This window comes from Babylonia areolata, chromosome 7 (genome assembly GCF_041734735.1).
Source record: "Babylonia areolata isolate BAREFJ2019XMU chromosome 7, ASM4173473v1, whole genome shotgun sequence".
In the NCBI taxonomy this organism is placed as follows: Eukaryota; Metazoa; Mollusca; class Gastropoda; order Neogastropoda; family Buccinidae; genus Babylonia; species Babylonia areolata.
In genome coordinates, this window is record NC_134882.1 from 21,278,193 (window position 1) to 21,302,904 (window position 24,712).

General features: G+C 37.6%; 1 protein-coding gene across 3 annotated transcripts in view; it reads right to left on the minus strand.

The window, feature by feature from the left end:
- The window catches only part of LOC143283898 (histone lysine acetyltransferase CREBBP-like), a 51,292-nt gene that overhangs the window by 2,797 nt on the left and 23,783 nt on the right, over positions 1 to 24,712 (minus strand). For 2 of the 3 annotated variants that reach the window (XM_076590293.1, XM_076590292.1), the window contains exons 14-23: positions 24,366 to 24,523; positions 20,503 to 20,613; positions 19,552 to 19,683; positions 18,156 to 18,223; positions 15,716 to 15,863; positions 13,592 to 13,732; positions 9,251 to 9,530; positions 6,779 to 6,985; positions 5,004 to 5,159; positions 4,007 to 4,288 (exon numbers count right to left, since the gene is read on the minus strand). In XM_076590293.1, coding sequence (XP_076446408.1) covers positions 4,007 to 4,288; positions 5,004 to 5,159; positions 6,779 to 6,985; positions 9,251 to 9,530; positions 13,592 to 13,732; positions 15,716 to 15,863; positions 18,156 to 18,223; positions 19,552 to 19,683; positions 20,503 to 20,613; positions 24,366 to 24,523 — 1,683 coding nt within the window. The remainder of the gene's footprint in view (positions 1 to 4,006; positions 4,289 to 5,003; positions 5,160 to 6,778; positions 6,986 to 9,250; positions 9,531 to 13,591; positions 13,733 to 15,715; positions 15,864 to 18,155; positions 18,224 to 19,551; positions 19,684 to 20,502; positions 20,614 to 24,365; positions 24,524 to 24,712) is intronic. The other variant, XM_076590294.1, reaches the window with a different exon arrangement.

Sequence of the window (24,712 nt, forward strand, 5' to 3'; positions counted from 1 at the left end):
GAGGTTTGGGATGGGGGTGGGGGGACACACAGGACAGGAGCCCCTTTAAATATTGAATACAATTACAGTTGCATAACAGTACCAAAATCAAAACCTCTCTGCCCTAAAAAATGCTGTTGGCGTACTCTACCATAAATCATGGGTTTCAAAACAACTGTTTTTTCTGAAGTCATACTAAGAGTAAAGATATAGATGTACATGCATATATACATGTAATATGTAGAAATACTTGTAACTATCCCCTATCTCATGTGTGCATAACAGAGAGAGACAGAGAGAGAGAGAGAGGGAGAGAGAGAGAGAGAATGCACAATGCAATTTTTTAGTCCCTGAATGCAGTTTCCACACCTGTGATCTAGCAAACTGCGGTGAGGGAATATTCAATTTCACAATTATTGTTCACTAGTCAAAAATTCTTCCACAGAGGTAATTGTTTTGTATGCTCAGCCTTCTGTTTTCTTGTGCACTGTTTTGTTGAACTATGGGGGACATATCAAACATGCCCAAGTGAGCAATGCTTAACCATTATACACCATACTCGCCCAATAGCGGCTTGCAGTGTAACAACCAAACCTACCTGGTACTGCTGGCTAAACACGTGCTTACTATGGGTGCAGCCATTGTTGTTTACATAAATGAGACTCTCGCGAGTTTCACAGCCTCGTTTTCAGCACTTCCTGCCATGCATTTTGCGCTTTTCAGAGTCTGATTTGCTTGAATTTTGACAAAGTTGTGAAGTTTTAACCCTTTCGCTGCCAGGAAAATAAGATTTAAGTGAAATCTATTTGCCAGGGTTTTTTTCACAAAAAACGGGTATAAATTTTCAAAAAATTCTGTGCTCTTTGTTATTGGAGAAAGACCCATAAAAGTATATATTTTCTGAAAGGTAAATGAATAAAGAATACAAAACACATGCTATTTTCCCATTTTATATAGTTTTAGTGACATGCTGTTGTTTTGAAATCAGTGTTTTGTTTTTTGTCACATTTTCAACTTGTTCATTACAAACATTAGTCAGGTAATTTGCACAAAAACATATTTTCTGGACAAATGGATATCTGCAAACACAAAATCATACTAGAACAACCACAATATATATATTTTTTAAGAGATAGATACACAATACATTGTGACTTCTCCAACTGATAAGATGGATGTGAGGCCACGTCCCCTCAGTCTCCACCCCCCTCCTCCTCACCCCTCTCACACGGTCACTTGATTCAGTTCTCATCAGACCGCGTTGGCTGCGTGCCAAGAATATCGCTCTGCTGCTAATTCGGTCATCTGTCGTCTGCTAACATCTGTACAGCCGGCATCACTCACTGACAGTCGCATCTTGGCCACTCTCTTGATTACTCCCTTTATTTTCTATCAGATCGTCCTATAAATGTTCATCTCTATCTTCTCCTTCGAATCTACGCTTCAATTCTTTCTGAGCATCAGCTAAAGAAAGAAATCATGGTTGATTTAGTTCGTCACGATCGCATGTCCAGAGCACGGCGTCAGTCCGACATTTTGTTGAGCGAGTGAGGAGAGAAGTCAGGCAAACACTTGGACAGTGACCCAACCAAAACGTTCAAATAAAGGACAGCTTCCTGACGTAGATGGGGTTTCTAGCTATGAATAAAATCTAGAGAGATTCCCCAGGCTAAAGCTACCACTATTTTTGCCAAGGAAGTGAATGCAAACCAGGGAAAAGTCAGAATATTTCGATGACGAGTTATCTCGTCATGCAGGCAGCGAAGCATACATGCTTGCCATGACGAGTTATCTCGTCATGCAGGCAGCCTAGGGGTTAAAGTTGCAAGATGAGTTTGATGATTGCCGAGAGCTTTAGCGTACTATGAACAACGATTCTGAAGATGATTTTGAACTGTTTTAATGATTTCTGTGTGAAAATCTTGTAAAAATCGATCAAACTGAGTGACCTAATGCTGACTGACTGAGTTTTGCCGACAAAGAGAGTGAAGTTGGTCACCTGAATGTGAACTGATCGCTGGACCTCCCAAAATCATGAATCAAACGCCGGACCTCCAAATTCGATACTGTCAATGAGTTAGTCTTGATTTCAATGATATTTAGTGGCGTCAATAAAATATATTACTGGTTTGGTTAAGTTTTGCCAACGTTTTGATGTTTCAAAGTTGCAAGATGAGTTTGAAGACTGTCAAGAGTAGCAGCGTAATCTGAATGACTATTTATTCTAAGATGATTTCTGCGTGAGAATTTGGTAAAAGTCGATCGTACTGAGTGACCTAGATATCCACTGACTGAGTTTACCGATATTGAGAGTGTAGTCGGTACTTGAGTGTGAAACAATCACCGGACTTCCAACATCGTGAATTGAACACCGGACCTCCGAAATTGTGAATCAATTGCCAGACCGTTGGAATCGACGCTGTCAGTAGTTGATTGCACTTATACTTATTGGCGTTCTGCATGATCTTCCTCATGTTGCTAGTTCAATGGATTATATTTTTCTTTTCATTATGGAGAAATTACATGTGAGGTAGGTCTGTTCTTTGTTTTTGTTTGTTTGCTGTTGTTTTTCTCCCCACCATCATAGGAAAACACATCATCCCTCAAAATGAAAAGCACATAAAAATCAGCATGTTCATTGCTGCAATTCAAGTGGAGTAAGAAAAAGAATAAAAGATGATGTGTTAGAAGACACTGCAGACCACATAAACTTATTTCAAAGAAAATCATACTGTAATTAAAAGAATTTTTTTCATAGCTGACCAAATTTTATTTTTTGTGTGTAAATACAAAGCAATATGAGCCTGGAAACAAAAATTCTTTTGCAACTTTATTATGTGTAGAATGCAGGAAAAATAAATATGTGCAACAAAAGAAGGTAATTATATTTTTAATCATCAATGTTTATAATTACCCACTATCAAAAATCGCTACGGTTATTCCCCATTGGCATGGGATTTCATAGGTGATTAGTGCTGAGCAAACTGGGGATAAGAGGGTTAAGTCTATCTTGCAGAAGCTGCAATGAGCATGTTTTCCACTCACTGCAGATGTTTTTTGTTTTTTTAATTATCAATGGTTCACTGCAGTATTTGGGAAGAAATTCCTGTTATCTCTCTTTGTTTTTGGCTTTCTCGACCCGCAACCCACTGTCTTTGCTCCGTTTCAAAAGAACAGTCTCACTGAGTAGCAAAGTTCAGCACCAGTCATTGTTCACTAGTCAAGCACAAGTGACATATTGTTTTGGCACACCCAAACAACTTCCACAATTCCACTCCAATGTGGTGAAAGGCCACTAAAGTGCTATTCTCTGAGACTGTTCGGTCATATTCTGGATGCCTGGAATTTCTTCGTTGCATATATATTTTTGTACATACCATTTTTCCAAAATAAGTCAATTCCTATGTGAACAGGCTTGCCTCCAGTATCTACAATACTATCCAATTACCTGGGTACATTTTTTTTTTAAAACCATGTAACTGCAGTCACAATATTTAATTTCACATAAAAACCCTGTAGACACAAGCACTGGCAGTCAGAGCAAACTGGCTAACAGGCAAATCACCTTTTCCCGGGTGTTAAAAGTACAATTCTTTTGAGTGCCAAATGGTCTATTTGGTACTGAGAGATAGAAAATATGAATAAGAGTTTTCAGAAAATCAAAAGAGAGAGCAATGCAATACAGGAACATTTCTAAAACAGAATTTATAGAAGGTTCAGATACTAATCTTGATTGGAAAGCCTGCAGGTAATTTCAATATTCTCTTTCTGTCACCTTCAGAAACTGGTTCTAGATTGCATGCAACCCCTATTGCATGCATCAAACAAAGAAAGCCCTTGTTAGGTGGGTGTCTTGCAATCTATGTTAGCTGTAAAATGTATGTGTTCTTAACACACAGCAGCAACACAAATGAGATGTTGGTGGGCTACTTGCCTTCTCCAGCACCATAACCATAAATCTTTGACTGAGAAATGAAAGCAGCACACGTTTAGGATACAAGAATATCTTTGATTTGCTGGCACTTACATCACAGACAGAGCAGTGGTATCTGGTTTCCACATGTGCCTTGCAGCTGTTGCAGGTATAGACAAAACTGTCCTTGCTTTGATTGTGCAGTTCATACAGGAACGCCAGGGAAGACAACTTGGCACGACGCAGAGAAGAAAACTCATAATGCTTTTCACGGGCAATTGTCAAGAATGCATCCCGTCCGTCCATCAAATCACAGCTCATTGGAGGGTCCGGGTCAGAGATTGGAGCAAGATTCATCGCTGTTTGCTGACTGTGCAACCGGATGACAAAGAAAACCTGAAGGAAAAAAAAAAAAAAAATAAAAAGCAAATAAAAATTTCTGAACAGACACTTAAGTTTAAAACTGATTCATCCAAACACTAATGTGAGCAGGAATGATCCACTGAGTCCGTCTCTTACGTTCTTGTAGCTAGCAGATCTGGAACCCCCCTGCTTCCCCCCCAAAAAAAACCCAATAACAAACTTGATTTAATTGAACAGCGTTTTTATCAAAGTAAATTTATAGTAAACAAAAACAAACTTGTTAATTGAACAGTATTTTTATCAAATAAAAGTAAATTTATAGTAAACAAAAACAAACTTGTTTTAACTGAACAGTATTTTTATCAAACAAAAGTAAATTTGTAGTTCACTGAACAATCCAGTATTACAGACAGATCAAACCCTGTATAGGTGCTTGTGTAATTTGACTGGAAAAAGTATAACATCCAAAAGCAGTATCATCATCTTCTTAAATGTTACAAATGTGGGGAAACCAAGTCGTAATCATTTGCAAATTCAAACCTATTAATGTCCTGTTTAAAAAACAACAACCAAAAAACCCAACAAAAACAAAAAACGCAGAAACATTTGTCATTTCTGTCCCAAGTCTCATTTTAAATTAATCTAAATTCAAATCGTATCCCAAGTTACTATCAGTTTCTAGTTCATTCTAAGTTGAATGAAAATGTGTGCCAAGAAAATGTCTGTTTGCTGATGCTCCACAACTTACATCTCTGTGCTTCTCCATGGTGCTGTAGAGTTTTGTGGTGAGATCACAAGTTCCTTGTGGCATGCTGGTCTTCTTGGCTGCTTTACGCTGACTGCTCTTGCTTTTCACCTTCTTCTTCTGACCCTTCTTCTCCCCCTTTTTCTTGTCCAGCTCCAGCTTCAACACAGTCAGCAGACAGCATTAGACACACAGCCCCAGTTACATTGTGCTTATCTTTTAGAAACTCAGCCTGTAAAAGTGAAAGTATGGGTGGTATAAAAGTAAGCTGTGCTTGAAGTAATGAATGAATAAAACATAAAAACACATCAAAGTTACACCCTCACCAAAGAACACATATAGCAAAGACAGTATAGGCAAATAGCACTGCAGAATGGACAGCTAATGTCCTTTTGTCAAGGGTACACAAATAAGCAAAATTAAATTTTCCGTGCAGGAAATCATAAACAATGTCATGCATTTTTAGTTTTTTCAATGTTACAGGCATGAGATTTGGAAACTGTGATTGAGTCTGAAAGGTGGGGGCCACAGAAGACCCCAGCGGGGGTCAATGGGGCAACAACCTGGTAGAGGTCTGGGGGCTACCCCTGAAGCTACAGGTTTTTCTTAATTTCAAACCATAAAATCTGCACTTGAGGGCTACCAATGCCTCTGAGGTATTCCAACCCATAGAAGACAAAAATCAGTCCAATTCTTCCTAAACTGAAGTGTTTCTGCTTTAAAACCTGGAAGTCAGCCTTGGGGACATGATTTTCAAAATCTTGTCTCGTGTGTGTGTGTGTGTGTGTGTGTGTGTGTGTGTTTTCAATGCAACTGTGTGTGTATGTGAGAAAGAGACAGACAAAGAGATTGAGAATGGGGGTCGGGCAGGACATGGGAGGAAAGAGTAAAAGTTTGTATGTGTGCATGTAGTGCACTGCTTTAAATACAACTGTGTGTGTGTTAAACTCTTTGTGCGAGTGAGTGAGTGTGTGTGTGTGTGTGTATGCGTGTGTGTATGTGTGAGGCTGGGGAAGTCCAGGAGAGATTCCTCTGAAAATGGCTGGGGTCCAGGGTGGCAAGGCCCCATGGCCGAAAATGAAATTAGTGATTTGTCAGAGGTTTTGGGGGCCTCTCTTTGTGTGTGTGTGTGTGTGTGTGTTTGGTGTTTTCAAGGAAAATGTACTTAGCACACAAGTTTGCACTGTACCATTATAACTGACCATCAGGTCTCTTCACCTGTCGTCTCTGTTCCACTGACAGACATGTGTGTTGGTTTGGCCTCCGGAGCCAAATTTCAGTCGGAAAAATCTCATGCCTGAATGAAGACTACAAGAAAATTCAAAACAAAATGTACACTGTACTGGATTGCTCTTTGTCACAACAGATTTGTCTGTGTGAAATTTGGGCTCCTCTTCCCGGAGACAGTAAATCGCTACAGTACAGTGCCACCCTCCCCCAATGTGAGAGAGGGATTTGGTGCCATGCACTCAGATTCTTTCTAAAGTTTCCTAAGTGATGCGTTACCACAAAACCGCTAACCACTCCATGTCAAGACTGCTTAAACCAGTCAGTGAAAAAGAAAAACCAACAGAAATATAATGAATGAACTTACAGACTTGCTGTACTGTCTGCTGCATGTGTAAAGCAGATGTTGTCAGAGCTTATTCTGAGTGGTTTAAGAGTATTTGTGAAATCACTTGATGATGAAAAAAAGATTAATGTTAACAACCACCACCAAAAAAACCAAGCGTTTAAATGCACAGATAAAAGAACCATGAATCATAAATCCGGCCTACTGTTTCCGGGGTCTCCTCCACGGTGTCCATGGCAGCTTCTGCCTCAGCTGCAGCAGCCTCTGCCTCCTCCCGTTTCTTCTTCTCCTCTTCCTCCTGGTGCAGCTCCTTGATGCTCTCCTCAATCACGTTGGGCCAGAAGTCACCTTCAAAGTAGGGTATCTCTGTGGCACTTGCCAAGTTGGACTCTATGGCATCCTTGAAGATATCCTGTGAACAAGAGGGTGCTGTTTAAACCCTTACTGGATTCTGTGCAGTTTGGGGAGTGTCAAAGAGTGGTTTCCGCCTATTAAAGAGTCCTTGTCTTACTCTGCTCTTTGTGATAGTTGATACTGACACTGTTGGTTATAGTGCAGTCAATCACATGGGGCAGTATCAGGACTGTCCACCTAAATCAAAAGTTCAAGCCAAAAACAACTGTCAGTAATAAAAACAACAAAAATAATACTGGTTGATTTTCTACAATATCTGAGGCCAGGGATATGGAAATAAAGACACGGAAAGCACTGAAGAGAGGATTCCTCACCAGAAGTTGTGCGATTCATTTTTTAGATGAAGAAAATGAATCAAAAGGGTGCTTTCTGACTCACTTGTGTAAACAACCCGGTATTCGGTTGTCTGTGTGTGCGTGTGCGTTGTAAACTTTAACATTGCCATTTTCTCTGCAAATGCTTTGTCAGTTGACACCAAAATTGGCATAAAAATATGAAAAATTCAGTTCTCTCCAGTCATCTTGTTTAAAACCACCACTGGGATGGGCACAAAAAAAAGAGAGAAAAAAACCCACATTATATGCAAACTGAATTTACTGTTATATTTATTTATTATTTTTCTTATTCTCTAAACTTGGCACTTTGATCTAATATTCTGACACAACGACAAGATCAGTCATTTTTATCATTTTTGTTCAAACAGGGACTTCTTTTGCTAAACATGGAAGTTATATTTCTGGTGCATGTCTTTGGTGCAGATAGTAAAAAACGGAAATTAATCTGTAATTAATGCTAGGGGGGTTAATTTGCTTTAAACTGATCTTTCTCATCTTAAATATTACATTTTGAAATTATACTCAATACATAAAATGCTTGTGTGTTTTACTCTCAATGTACAGGGCTTTCACTATGTTCATTTGCCCAAGTGGTCTTTTTTGGAAAATACTAAAATCAATACTACAAGTGGACTTCATAGATCTACTGGCCGAGCCCTGAAGGTCATGGGCAAAAATCAATTGTGTACATATATTTATACATATTCAAAGCGCGTGCTCATATTCCTCACGAACGTGAAGAATGCCATTTTGTTTCAAGTTGTTGACCTGCCTGTTCAATCCTATATTCAATCGACAATACACGATAACATGTGATGAAAAGTTGGTGGAGGAGACCGTTAAATATTTATTCAGAGAAAGATTTGTGAACGGCTCGTCACTTACTGGATTATGCCCAAAACTGCCATAAAAATATCAACAAAATCAGTTGCAATTCACAGTTGAAAATAATAAACCATGAGAGTTAATACCCTTGATGAAACAAAAAAATTTCCAGTCTTGACTTTTCTCAAAACAAAATCCTTTTCACTTCAAACGACGTTTGGAAGTACTTGTACTTGGCTCTACATGTTATTAGTTTAACAAAATACTCAAGTTTCATATCAACTTTAAGTTATAAAACTAGAATGAAGGGAAACTGAATCGACCGTGTCGTACATTCCCAGCGGGTGTAACTAAACTTATACATTTATCTAGATCCAGAGAAAACGGCTAAATGTTGCAGTGTGATTGTGGCCATGGCCATGTCTCCTTTACCGCGGACTTAAAAAGAATTTTTAATTGCCCTTAAAGATTTTCTGAATGCCCAAGACACACCAGAATAATATAATTTAAACAACGTTCTCACTGTGAATACCACAATCGATTTATCGCCCTTAGAAAAGCATGTTTAAATATTAAATTTTTGAAAGTCAGTTAAGGAGCCATGATAGTGTAATGGGTAAGACAGTTTCTTCTCACCCAAACACGCGGGGTTTGAATCTGCTGTAAGGATTTTTTTTTTTTTTAAACCTGAAGCTTTATAATATCAAATACAGAACACATTTTAATGATAAGTTTGTTTTTTTTAAACATGTATCACAAGTGAGTCTTGAAGGCCTTGCCTCTCTTGTTTTTGTAGTATACACAAAATAATGACAATGGTTAACAGCATACAAATACGACTCATGGCTAGATATGTGCAGTTTAATTTTTGATCAACACTGTTGTCATTTTTTTTTTGTAGTTTTGTGCTTTCAAAGTTCTATCCCCATTAATTGTAAGCAAATAACTGAATCAGAAGTTAAGCAGGTTATCCAGCCCTCCCTCTCCACAACCACTTCATCTTCCTTTCTCCCTCTGATGTTAAGCATTCGGAACTCCTACAAAAACAGAGAAAAACAAAAATAACATGTTCATGCTTTGGACCCTAAAACAGATGTACACGCCTTGTAGTCAATGACGACCCGTTCAATGATGGCCTTGTCCAGCATCTTCTTGTACCAGTCTTGCAGTCGCTTGGGCTTGGGAATCTTCTGTTCTGGTGGGTGGCAGTGGAAAATGTAGTCATCTCCCTCAGATGGTGGGCACGCCCAGATGTGAGCCATGGTGTAGCCCAGCTGCTTTGCATACTCCAAGTAACCAATGAGGATTTCATGGTACACAGCAGTCCGAAGCTGGCGAGGTCGGAAGAAGTGAACGCTGTCCAGGTATGAAATGTAGACACGTCTGAAACACAGGTAACATTCATTGTAAGAGAGCAGATCACATTCATCGTCAAAGAACGGATCACATTACACCATCAAAATACTAATCACATTCATCGTCAGACAGCAGATCACATTTCACCTTCAAAATACTTATCACATTCATCGTCAGACAGCAGATCACATTTCACCATCAAAATACTGATCACATTCATCGTCAGAGAACGGATCACATTTCACCATCAAAATACTGATCACATTCATCGTCAGAGAGCAGATAACAGATCATATTGCAAATTCAGAATATAGATAATATTCACTATCAGACAGCAATATATTTCACAATCAGATTATAAAGATCACATTCACTGTCAGAGTCACAACCATCAGTATGTCTGTTTTCAAGAGGAGCTAAATATTACAGAAACACCGAATCCTGCACAAATATTCAGATTTGAAAAAAAGTATTATCTATCTGTGGAAGAGAGCATTAAATCAAATACAGATGGATACGTGAGGGAATGATGACTGTGAGAATGTCCTCACAGATCTGAAACAATGTTGCTCCATTGTATGCAAAACAGTTCATTTTGCCCATTGATGTCACCCCAACAGAAACATAAATGTGGTTCTTCACTTCCTTGTAATTCTGAATGATGGAATAAATGTTCATTTTGTTACAATTACTACTGTCCATTTGACTACAATTATGTGAAAACTGACTGCCAAAATGTAACATTTCAACCAATACTGTCCATGTGACTACAATTATGGGAAAACTAACAACCAAAATGTTATATTTAATAAGCATGACCGATCTGTCAAGTGTTAAAGACTGATGCAAACATTTGGCATCACTTATTACTTCTCATGAATTCTCTCCTAGGATATTCTTCAACCCATGAATTCATCACATTAGCAAAAGCTTGACATACATCTTTATTAATCTGACAGGAAATTACAAGTACATTCAAAGGTTCGTCACTCACACCACACGGTCTCTCAGCCTACAGTCGAGTTTATATATATATATATGAACATGGCAAAAAAATAACTTGCAAGTGAAAAGGTTGAATTAAAACATGAAAGTGATAAAACTTAAAAGCTTGATTTATCACACAGTAAATTATAACATGTAGTTTAAGGTGGACCACTGCGTCATTTTTAGCTAATTTTTGTTTCTCAGGAACTACTAAAGATATGCTGCATGAAATTTGGTACACATACTCAGGATGTTAATATAGACATCTGTGCTAAGTTTGAAGATTATAAGTCAAACAGATATGAAGATATGATAATTTTATCATAAAAATACACACGGTTATTTGGCCCATTTGCAGCACTGAACACATGCATTACATAATGATTCTCATCATTTCCACAGTTTGTTTTGACATCATTTAGTGCAATGATCACAAAAGCAGATGCCCATTGTCCACAAGCATTGTTCTCTGTCTTGTCAAAAACGCATAAAATTATGCATTCACGTTTGTATGCTTTAGTCACTTGCTATGAAAAAAACTACTAGAGGTAGAGAGTTCTAACTATGTTCATTGCACTCAGCACACATTTTTACATCAGTGTGCCTAATTTTATGATAATATTTTCACTGTATCAATTGTTACACGTGGGCCACTGATGCACCTGCAGCAGAAATTCAACTTTTGAGAAAAACGCCTTCAAAGATTGTGTTGAGAACTCACAAACTGCAACCCATAGTTACACATTAAAAAAATAATACACAGGAAAATAGCACTTGGCCAATATCACTAAGTGGTGAGAGAGAGTTTTTTTTCAGTTACTTGATTGTTCAAAATGCTCCTGGGGCGTATACTTCTCCCTCATCTGCCCGTCGATGTTCACGTTCCTGACGTCTCACAGTTTCAATTTTTTTCCTCTTTTGTTTTGCTCTGTCAGAGGATTTTCTGGTTGCTGTTTTGACCCTGAGCATATCTGATTTCTCTGCAAACATCTCTGCATTGCTCCCAGCCACAAGATCCAGTTCAGCAAGCACATCCAGAAGGGCGGTAGATCCCTTATTGTATCGCTGAACGCAGACTGCCACAGCAGAGTGGACTGTACGGAGGCAGTGAAGCCATGTTTTTTGGTGCATGGGTCGTGGCATATTCACCATACCAAAAAAACGGCATAGCTGGGTGTAGCCAATCCCAGTTGCAGAAGCAGCAGCAACAAGGCGACGGTTGATGTCAAAACCTGTGTAGACAGTCCCCGTCTTCAGCGATGTCATGGTCTGTGTCCCTGGAATCACAGCGCCACAGGAAACACACCTCACCTCCAGACTGCATGCTGACCCCATCCTCTTTGTCTCATCTTCAAATACAGAGACCTGAAAAAAAAATCAAATGTGTGAGAATTGAAGGTACAAGAGAAAGAATGAGAGAGAGAGAGAGAAAGAGAGAGAATAAAGAGACTCAGACTGACAGTTTTTTTTACACACACACACATACACACACACTGACAGTATGTCAGACTCAGTAAAAATCCACAGAAATATTACTTGGAAAAGTATTTCAATACTTGAGAAAAATAAAAACTGCCTCTGAAAACAAAAATCAAAGAACTTGAAAAAAAAGAAGAAAAAAAAAAGAAGTAAATCAATGGGCTCACAAAAAAAGAAGAAAGGTATTCAGATGGCTTTTTTTCTTCTTTTTTTTGTTTTTTGCTATGAAACAAAACAAAAACTCCTGAAATAAAATAGAATACTATATTATATTTATTAAATATTATATATCTGTAGACTATTATATTATTTTCCACAAACCTTTGATATGCATTTTCCACAATGAACTGACGACACCAAGCAGTCCAATGTTGACACATCAACGATGATGTTCTGTGAGGACTGTGGCTGTCCCGAGCGAAGTTGTACTTCGGGAACTGATGCACTTTTTTTGGACGGTGGTTCTTCGTCTGAACTGGAGTCACTGTCACCCATACACACATGTTTTCTGGTGAAAACGTCCAATTTTCTCTTCGAACTGAGAAGCGGCGTGCTTTCACTGACGCCGGTCGATGTCGAAGGCACCGCTAAGTCGGTCGCTGTTTCGGCAGACTTTTTTTCAGCTTGTGTTGTAATCTTTCGCTTTCTCTTCTTTTTGCCGAATGCAAAGACAGTCCTAAACTTCTTTCCAGCGTGTCTTGGCATTGTCCGTGACTTTTAGTAGAAAATTTCGATCAAAATCTTAGGCAACTGGTGTGTCGATTGAAACCGTGATGAAAACAGACGCCATCTTGGAAAAAGTCACATGACCGATTGGGCCAATGGGCTATTTTTTTTTTTACTCCAACAAGCCAATCAGAAACCTCGACTCAGCCACAACCCCTAAAAAATGCCTCTCGGGTTCCTTCGGATTTGCTCTTCGTGTGTTTCCGTGAGTGGAATTTTCCACAGGAAATGGCAATGAGAAGACAGACCGGTGAATGACCTTCACACTGATACCAAACAAGATGGGGTTTCCAAACCAGATCGCGAGCACCAGGCTGTCCAAATTGATGCAAACTTCGAGTTTTTTGTCACATTCGCTCAAACTTCACACACACCCAGGTCAGAAAATGATTTTATTTGCAATGAAATCGGTCAAATTGAGCAAAATGGTTGACAGAAATGCAAAGAAGAGACATTGTTTGACCAAATACAAGTATAATCCCAAAACACGTTTTTTTTTTTTTAATGATTTTTGGTGAAAAACCTATGCCGTGGTCCACATTAAGGAAAAACTAAGAGCTATTTCCAAAATAAGAGACACTATGATAAAATTATCGTCATTAAAAATTCTTCAATGGCCGTTATGATATAAATAGTTCTATTTGATGTCTGATATTGTAACAGTCTATCCTAAGATGACATAAGAGACAATTAAGAAGCTGTCAAAAGCCTGAGAAGGTGATAAATCAGAACCCAAACCTATTCATGTTTCTATTATTCAGATCAATTTCTAACCTTCTCCTGTCTTCAAAATATCTCACAGAGATCTATCGAGTCATTTTCATTATCCACATTTTCTGAAAATACATCTCATACACTATGAAAAACATTACTTACTGTTCCTGTATTGAACATACCTTGTGTTTGGAGACCGACAGGACGACCCATACTCTTGCACATGCATCCCAAAGAAGCACACGTCAGTCCCATCAATTTCCTCAAAGGCAAACATAGCTTTTGCTCGGTATGGGAAGCTCTCTGGAATTTCATTGCCAAATCTGAACACAAAAGCAAACAGAACAACACCAATGAATAAATCAGTCTTACAATTAGCATAAATTCTACACAATCTGATACAACTGACTACCTCAAGTAAAAAGCATTTTCTAAGCATTATCAGTGAAACCTAAATCTCTATCTTTATTATATCTATCAGTAAGTCAGTAACAGTGTGTATAGTGACAACTGTACAAACGACAATTTTCAAACTATCTTTCCTATTATCTGTAATTTATTGTAAAACTGACAATGTTCAAACTGTTACCTTTCTTATTTATTGTATTTTACTGTAAAACTGACAATTTTCAAACCGTTACCTTTCTCATTTACTGCATTTTACTGTAAAACTGACAATTTTCAAACCGTTACCTTTCTTATTTACTGTATTTTACTGTAAAACGGACAATTTTCAAACTGTTACCTTTCTTATTTACTGTATTTTACTGTAAAACTGACAATGTTCAAACTGTTACCTTTCTTATTTACTGTATATTACTGTAAAACTGACAATGTTCAAACTGTTACCTTACTTATTTACTGTATTTTATGTGAAAACCCCCCCCCCCGACAATGTTCAAACTGTTACCTTTCTTATTTACTGTATTCTACTGTAAAACTGACAATTTTCAAACCGTTACCTTTCTTATTTACTGTATTTTACTGTAAAACCGACAATGCTCAACCTGTTACCTTTCTTATTTACTTTATTTTACTGTAAAACTGACAATTTTCAAACCGTTACCTTTCTTATTTACTGTATTTTACTGTAAAACTGACAATTTTCAAACTGTTGCCTTTTCTTATCTAGTGTATTTTACTGTAAAACTGACAATTTTCAAACTGTTACCTTTCTTATTTACTGTATTTTACTGTCAAATTGGCAATTTTCAAACCCTGTTACCTTTCTCATTTACTGTATTTTACGGTAAAACTGACAATTTTCAAACTGTTACCTTTCTTATTTACTGTATTTTACAGTAAAACAATTTTCAAACTGTTACCTTTTTTTCTGTATTTTACTGTAAAATTGACACTTTTCAAACCCCATTACCTTTCTTATTTACTGTATTTTACTGTAAAACTGACAATGTTCAAACTGTTACCTTACTTATTTACTGTATTTTACTGTAAAACCGACAATGTTCAAACTGTTACCTTCCTTATTTACTGTATTTTACTGTAAAACGGACACTTTTCAAACTGTTATGTTTCTTATTTACTGTATTTTACTGTAAAACCGACAATGCTCAAACTGTTACCTTTCTTATTGACTGTATTTTACTGTAAAACTGACAATTTTCAAACCGTTACCTTTCTTATTTACTGTATTTTACTGTAAAACTGACAATGTTCAAACTGTTGCCTTTCTTAATTACTGTATTTTACTGTAAAACTGACAATGTTCAAACTGTTGCCTTTTCTTATTTAGTGTATTTTACTGTAAAACTGACAATTTTCAAACTGTTACCTTTCTTATTTACTGTATTTTACTGTCAAATTGACAATTTTCAAACCCTGTTACCTTTCTTATTTACTGTATTTTATGGTAAAACTGACAATTTTCAAACTGTTACCTTTCTTATTTACTGTATTTTACTGTCAAATTGACATTTTTCAAACCCCATTACCTTTCTTATTTACTGTATTTTATGGTAAAACTGACAATTTTCAAACTGCTACCTTTCCTATTTTCTGTATTTTGAAAATTCTTTGTATTTCAGTTCTTAGATAGTGTGGAGGTAACAAAAGGGCAATATTTTGCATCTGGTAACATTATTCAGGAATGATGCTGAACTTCCTAATGTGCATTTAATTTTCACCAGAGTGCTTCACACTGTCCACTGTTGTGACAAATCATGCAAACAAATAACTTCACAAACTAATGGTGTACTGATCACCACAATTCATGCACACACTCTTTTGTGTCAATTGTCATTATTTTACAGAGGTCATTTTTGGTTCATTAAAAAGTAAACACTTACTTCTGCAGCATCAGAGGCTTGACTTCTGTCACTTTGTCATAGCTGGACAGGACTCGTATCGTGACTTCTCCAGATCCCATGTCTTTCTTTTTCAAGAAGTTGTTGACACGGTTCTCAAGGTACAATCCTAACTTCGTTGTTGGCAGTCCTGTGACAGTACATTTCCTTATCATGACCAATGTACAGGAAAAAGTAAACAATATATCTATATCAACATCATGTCCTGACCATCATCCCATTCATTCCAAGACATGCCTCACTGTTGACATAGCAACTGGTTTAATGCACACTGTCCTGCTTCATCTTCCAACTCCTACTCAGCTACTGAGACATGCCTCACTGTTAACACAGCAACTGGTTTAATGCAAACTGTCCTGCTTCATCTTCCAACTCCAACTCAGTACTGAGACATGCCTCACTGTAGCAACTGGTTTAATGCAAACTGTCCTGCTTTATCTTCCAACTCCTACTCAGTACTGAGACATGCCTCACTGTAGCAATTGGTTTAATGCACTGTCCTGCTTCATCTTCCAACTCCTACTCAGCACTGAGTTCACGCACAGATGACTCCAGCCATTCTTGACACCTGCTTCCAGAGTATCAGTGTAACATCACTTGATTCCACACCTGACAACCTCTAACACACTTGACATTATCTACAGTCCAGCCAACAACACAGGCCCACATCAGGACTGCCCAACCAAATAAAAATTCAACCACATTTAGACACCAAACTCATAGCTGGAAAAAAACAGAACAAAAAAACACACACATACAAAAAACAACAACAAAAAACCCCTACACAAACACAAACCCAACAGTTTATAATAAATTATCTTAACCAACCAGTTCCTTGAGGCAAATTAGAGTAGGGTGTACTGAGAATGTCAACCCATCCACTTGATCATGCCCAGGTGACAGAATATTGTTTTAAAAAAATCACCTCAAAGCCACTCAAAAAAACACAGAAAAGGACCACACAGGCTCATAACATGGCAGAATGGACAGCAGGTGTTTACAATACCACTACATAATCTCCAGGGCAAGACAGCACAGGTAATACTTCAAAGTCCTTGGAAAAGAGAAAAAAGTGTCAAGGCTTGCTGGTAAAAAGGGGACTGACTGGGAGGACAGAAAAGCAGACAGCTGTGAAGGAAGAAAAATGGCATAAACAAAGAGAGTGATAGAAAATTTAATTTAAGGGATTTAAGGAATGTTTGATGTGATGTTACTGTTTGAAAGCTGTTTTCCGTGGGGGAAAAGTGGAGTATAGAGGCAGAATGAGTAAATGAGAGATGCACACAAATTACTCAACTCACACCAGAACATTAACAAACCCAGACATACGCACACACAATTTGAAATACTAAAATGGCAAAAAAGTGTCCATCTATAGAAAACACAGACATACAGAAGTGTGAAAGGGCTGTGAGAGAGCAGCAGGGGAAGAAATACCCCACTTCAAAAGGAAGTGCACTCATTCCCCCTGTCCCTCTTCACAATCATCACGACCATACACACATCCAGACTGGCCATGTATGTATGTGTTGTTTTTCCCGCCATTGTTCAATAAAATGGCTAAAAAAAAAAAAAAAAAAAAAAAGTGATAGAAAATTCCCAACACAGAATTTTCTTCACTTTATTTATATCTCAGCTTAATTTTGTTCAAAACTCATGTATGTTCATGTCTTCTAGTTATGATGACATCCGTCACATATTCAGTATGTACATGTGATAGGACAGGACTTTATATAAGATTTTCTTGTTGTCCTGTTCATCGATACCTGTGTTGTATTGTGACATGTTCCAAATAAAATACTGTTTAAACCAACACAGAATTTCCAGAAGGTGGGAATATTATTTATAAGGAATACCCCCTGCATTCCATGGACTGAACAGACTTGTGTGGACTAGTTTTAGCAAAAGAGGAATATCTGGAAGTCGAGAGGCATCTCACAGTATCACACTCAGGACATCTTTTATCTTTTGTTGCTTTTTAACCAGCAGACCATACATGACCATATCAGGGCTGAAAAACTGTATCAGTCCCATTAAAGAAAAATAAAGAGAAAAAAAGCAGTCCCATTTAAAAAAGAAAAGAAAAAAGGCATTAAGTACATAAACCTACAACATTATGGCAAAGAATGTGAAGTAAAATGCCAACAGGAACTTCTGTTTTTAGTCTCCACTGGCAATACATATGGCAGTTATACAGCTCTGAACATTTTAACGTGAAATGCCACCCCACTCCCCTCTTTTTGTGAGCTTTTTTTTTAAGCATGCAGAGGGCAGAATCAAGTGCAACCAAGCAGAATAAATGCTTTCTAAAATCGAAGGATTGACAGATCTGGGAATCTACCCTGATTACCAGTTTGAATCCTGTCCTGTGCTGGTCTGCACAATATGTAAACTGCTGAACACATGAAGGAGGACTACTTACTTTTTGCAGAGAATTTGTTTTCTTTCTTCTTTTTGCCTGTAGCCTTCATACAATTGTCGCAGATAAACCTGCAACAAACAACATGACAAAGTAAGTACAAACATCTGACTAAAAAACTATAGCCTGTCAAGAAAATAACTTCCAGCCTTTCACTGCCTGGGAAATAAGATCTATATGCCAGTGTTTTTTTGCAACAAAAAACAAAACAGGCATATATTCTTAAAAAATTCTGTGCACTTTGTTATTGGAGACAGACTAATAAATTTTATTTTTTTCTGAAAGGTAAATGAATAAAGAATACAAAGTACATGATGTTTTCCAATTTTTTATTTTCCAAAGACATGCAATTGTTTTCAAATCAGTGTTTAGTTGTCAGATTTTGAACCTTTCATTACTAATATTAGTCTGGTCATCTGTACAGCAATATATATTTTCTGGACAAATGGATAATAACTGTACACACAAATTAGACTGTAACAACCACAATTTATATACACATAAAAAAAAAAAAAAAAAAAAAAAAAAAAAAAAAAAAAAAGAGACATAAATGTGATTCATTGTGACTACACTAACTGATAACATAGATGTCACTGTCCTTTCAGTCAAATAAGATTTCTTGAAAAAATCATCATGCCAATCAGTCAAGTCAGACCCAAGAAATGTTTCATTTCAAATACATTTGTATCTGTCCATGCTGACAGTCTATCGTAATTTTTTTCTGCCTGCCTGGATTTGCCTTATCTTATGGAGTGTCTGCTCTGCATACATATTGATTTCTCAAGTTCTGATTTAGATTATCATCTACAAGATAGAAATAGTCAATGCAGTCTGTGTTGTATGGGTCTTTTTTCAGTTTACTGTCACCAGTTAAGTCAGCAATAACAGGCTGAATGTTATCTATTGACCCTACATTGGCCCCCTCAAACTGAGTAAGGCCATGTCCCCTCAGCCTCAACCCACCTCCTCTTCCCAAGTGCACTTTGTCCAGTTTTTGTCAACAAACTCAATACAAACCAGGGAAAAGTCGGAAAATTTCAGTGACAAGTTATCTCGTCACTGTGGTAGATCAGCATTTATGGCTGTGCTGCTGCATTATTGTCACACATGAGGCGCCTATGGGTTATATATTGTTAAATTGTAGGCATCTCTAACATATGCTTTAACTCAAATCACAACATCAGATTCATTCATGAAGCATCAAGCTGAAGAAACAAACAGATGGTGTATGCGAGTGGTGTGCACCTGTGCTGACACACACTGTTCACACCCTTTCAATCAATTACTGATAAAAGCGTCAACACTGAACATAAGCAGAAAGGCTTATATGACTACTAATTTGATAACTTCAAATGACAATGCTAAGCAGTAGAAGAAAAGCAGTAGCTATATAACTTACGGCTGACTGAGCTGTTCCAGGTACAGAGCACAAATCTGATGCCATGACCTTCCACATTCCTGGCAGTCAATGAAGGGCTCATGGTCTAGCTGGTCATTCTTCAACTTCTCAAATTGATCTTTCTTGATTTTTCTGCAAGAAACGACAAAACATGAAGATGCAAATTAGTGTAAAAAAATTACCATATACTGCTACCACTTTCCACCAATAAGGAGAACTCATTTGATGCAACAAATGCAATCTTCTTTCATGGTTCCTTTTCAACAGAACATGGCACACCAGATACATGCTGGAAAATGCCTAATAACATATTGTGGCTGTGATAGTCTGCTTGAGTTCCTTCACTTTTACATTATTCTAATAGCAATTATTGATGAAAGTCTTCTTCAGCTACTCTTCTGTTGCCGTATCTTAATACATTCATTTTTCTTAACCCTTTTCATAGTACTACACAACATGTAAACTGACAACGTCCTTCAAGTTTTCAAATTCTCTGTCATGTAGTGATGACAGATTTCTTTTGAGAAATGTTGGCCCTATCCAAATTCACACACACACAGTCAAAACAAGAAAATCTTCCTGTGTCTGGGTTCCAACTAGTCTAAAGCTTTAAGCTTTAACAATTATGATTAGCAGATATTAGGCAGAGGAGAGAGAGGAAATTGAAGAGAGAGGGAGACGGGAAGGAAGGAATGTGCGCATGTGAGAGAGAGAGAGAGAGAGAGAGAGAGAGAGAGAGAGAGAGAGGGGGGAGGTGTGTGGGATGGGGTGGGGGGGGGGGGGGGGGGACCAGAACAAAAGAAAAAGGAAAATACCGTATATTTTTACCTGATCCTAACAATCCAAAAACTCTTATCAAGTTCAAAACTGAGACTTCTCAAATTCTAAGAATTCTTGAACATTCAGTAACCTAAAAGTTTCTACTTCTCATTCATGACAAACAGTACTCACGTGCCAGGCTGAGTTGGGTCATCGGACAGTTCCACTTCATCACCATCAATCTCATTGAAGCACTTCTCACAATAAGTGTATCTGTCAGAGAGAACACCCAGTTGTCTTGAACTGATGTATCCAGCATCAGGGTTACATAATCCACAGCGCCAGGAGGGAAGAAGCCATGCCAGGAAGCCCAGTTCACATGCAGTCACAAATGACCGCCACAGCAACAACATAGGGGTGGGGAAGAAGAAAGTAAGTTAGGTTAAAGCCACACAGCAACAAAATCATTTCAAAATGCAAACTCATTTCAGTATAGCTAAAATCATGCTGTCTGAACAAAAGGGATGCCATTTTTTCCCCTCAGGATCAGGCATTGCTTTAAATTCTATACTTTGTTCACCTATTTATCAATAAACCAAGCAATCATCTATAAAACAGTCCAAATCCAAAACTTAAAAAAATGCACACACAATCCACTGATTAATGATAGGCTGTGAAAGCAGAAGCAGTATCCAAATGCCAAGACAGCAGTATTTTTTACTTTTATTTTTTTGCTCTTTGTTTGGCTATGCAACATGTGCTTCACCTGTTGATGTAACTGAAAGGTTATATATTATATATATATATAAATAAATATAAAACAAAACAAAAACCCATAGGCGCAAAAATGAAAAACAAAGGTGCTAATGTTCAATGATCAGCCGGGGATGGAAGTGTGGATAGGAGCCCAAGTATGTCTGCTGAGACAAGATCAAGAGGGCATTTCTTCAACTCTAGAACTGACAACAAAATTGCACCTAGGTCTGAACTAGCAATCTCCACAGCTTTAGGCTTGTAAGGCAATACTGGACTAATCATATGCACTTTGCAATATCAATGATAAATTTCCTACTGTAATCTTAAGTCGAGGCAGTGTTTGCTCCTTATGTAACTGGAATAAAGGCAGCTGTAAGTACGAGCAACAGAAATCAGCATAACAAAAACTGTCTGGGAATATTAGAACATTTAATTCAAGAAGGAAACATCTGATCACCTCCATGCCTTCCCCAAGAGCTGTTGACACAAGGCAAGCTAGCAATATGGCTGGTACTTCTGGTGGTGCTTTAGATATGAGCAATTATTCTAATCCAAAACTTAAACAAAGCAGTCCAAAAATTACCCTTATGCAAGCCCATATTGATTCAAAAACAACAAAAATGCATTCTCACTCACAAAAACAACAACCCCAAAACAAAAAAAAAACAAACCCCAAAAACCCTGCCATAAGCTTGTATATCAGGTTTAATTCAAGAACCTATTAACAAATGCCACTTCCAAATTTCTGACAGCTGTAATTCCTTAATTATGCATCTGATCCATCCAACTTCAGAGGCACAGGGTATATAAGTTAGAGAAGGATGACAGAGATTATACACACACGCGCATACACAAATATATGCCAAGCCATATGTAAAATAAGTTGATAATGTTTCCTACATGTACATATATCTATGTGTAACACAGGCTGCTGTTATCTACTCAGTAAATCAAAGAAACTGCTGCCAACACCATTTTTATATTGCTATTTAAATTTACTTAAAAAAAAAAAAAAAAAAAAAAAAAGAAAAAGAAAAAGAAGCTGACAAGTGTCATTTTTGTTTCATTTCTTTGGTCACGATTGTTTTGTTTTTTCCGAGTTGCTGAAAGTGTTACTGTTTCAAACTTTTTCTTTATAATAAAATCAAGCACTGTACAACTGAAAACTCTAGAAAAATAAGGAACATGTATGAGATAGGCATACAAGTTAAATTAAAGAACATGCAAGCAGCATACAAGCCTGTTGTATTTTTTCCAAACTTTTCTTCTCAATTAAAAAATCTTTACTCTAATTCTCCACTGGAATTCAAAAGTATTTCAGTGGGGTCATAATCATCATTCAGCCTTAAAACATTTCTGAGAATGGACAGTTGGACAAAGGAAATTTTAAAAAAATAAGCATTTATAAAGTATTAATGTGGAGTCATGGCCTAGAGGTAACACCATCCACCTAGGAAGTGAGAAATTCTGAGCGCACTGGTTCAAATCATGGCACAGTCGCCAGTATTTTCTCCTCCTCCTCAAGACCTTGAGTAGTGGTCTGGACACTAGTCATTCGGATGAGACGATAAACGAAGGTCCCATGTGCAGCATGCACTTAGCACACGTAAAAGAACCCACGACAACAAAAGGGTTGTCCTTGGCATAATTCCTGTAGAAAAATCCACTTTCGATAGGTAAAACAAATACAAAACAGCAGGCATGAAAAAATACAAAAAAATGGGTGGCGTTCTCAGTGTAACGATGCGCTCTCCCTGGGGAGAGCAGCCCGAATTTCACACAGACAAAAAACAAACAAAAAAAAACAACCCCCCCCCCCCCCCCCCCAAAAAAAACAAACAAACAATCCAGCAGTTCTAAGTGTGTTTAACAATACATGTGGCACGGATAACGTACAGGAATCTAAAGAAATATTACACACCACTCCCACTTCACCTTCCTCTGACTTACAATTTTTAAAAGATGTATGTTAGAATTTTTCTTTCATCAACTGTAATAAAAAACAACAACCCAACAACAGAAATAACTTGCAGGGTTCGAACTGAACTTTATTTTTTAAGTGCCAGTTGGGCACTCTGGACAAAACATTTGAGTGCCCAATTGTGGTTTTGGGTGCCAGCATAATAAAATGAAATAAAATCTTCCTCCGTTTCAATGGTGTGTTAAGGAAAGTCTTTCTGCCAGGCTTCATTCTACACATAGTGGTGCTTTGATTCGTACTCCTGCTATTTATTCTTGTCATCCTGCATTTTTCTCTGTTTCGGGAGCCTTTCCTGTAACACTGAAGATGGGAAACGTTGTTCGTCGCTAATGCACCATGAACGTCAACATCTGATCACGTACACGCAAAGATACTGCTCTGCGAAGTGAGCTGCAGCAGGGGACACTTAGCATTTCGATCAACCATGTTCGAGCTTGCTTTCTTGATGTGCTTTTTATTAATTTATTTTCTTACGCCTCTATCAATTTTTGAGTGCCAACAGAGCACTCCCGAGCCAACTTTTTGTAGCATCTGCACGTGGGCACCCACTGAATTCGAACCGACTTGAGAATGATGGGCAACGATTATTGCTGAAGCAGCAGAGTGTTACCCAAGAAGACACAATTCCACTAAATCTGTTAATATTCCACATCCAGTCCTATCTTTCACAACACTTGTTTACTATGGACCGCATATGCAGACTGATTCTTTTTTGTCTTTTTTTTTCCTCCTCAAAAGGAGAGAACCACATCTAAGAAACCATTTTATTCAACTGCATTCTAGCTAATCGCTAACATACTGTATCCATATCAGCTTGTGAGCAGATGGCCTGCTTCCACATCAGCCTGCCAGCTCCATCTGCTGTGTGTGTGGGCAATGTGGACACCCATGGTGGGCTGGGTGCCCTTGGTGAAATAAATTGCAGTTGCGGTACAACAATGACTATTTTCACATCTGTTATTAAATTATGATATACAGAGATGATATCAATCCACAAAATTATCTGGTGTGAAAATTTTCTTGCCATGGTATATCTGTACCACACCATGTTTTCACATGACCTGCAGAATATAGTGCACCAACAAAAAATTAGGAAAATGATTTATTTTATTGCTTTTGCTTCAGCAATTACTTATATAACTGGAAAATTTCATAAGTTTGCAAATTTTTATTCTTTTTTTCATTTTCAATTTAAAAACCTATACAATCAGCCAGTTTCTGGGGGAAGTAAGGGAAGTAATCTGTCTGTAATAAAAAAAATAAAAAATAAAAAAAAAGTAAAAGAAATTCAGAATTATCATATTAATCATGAACAAACCTGCTCTGGAAGCTGTAGTACACGGCATCTCGAGCAATGGTACAGAGCTGTTTCCCATAGCAGCACAACACTTGAAAATTGAAGACATACTTCCGTCCACAACAGTACCCCAAGGACTGCATCACAGAATCTATCTCCGCTTCAAACACTTCTGACAACTGAAACATAACCATTGATAAGTAAAACACTATGACTGATGTGGGTTAAAAAACACAAAGTTATAAGGTTCATGTCAAACACCACAAACATTGGTTTATATAAAGCAACACAAAAATTGACTGGCATCTGTCTTTTTTCAATGAAATCCATTGCGTTCACATATGTAGTCAATCACCATCACCCCATAC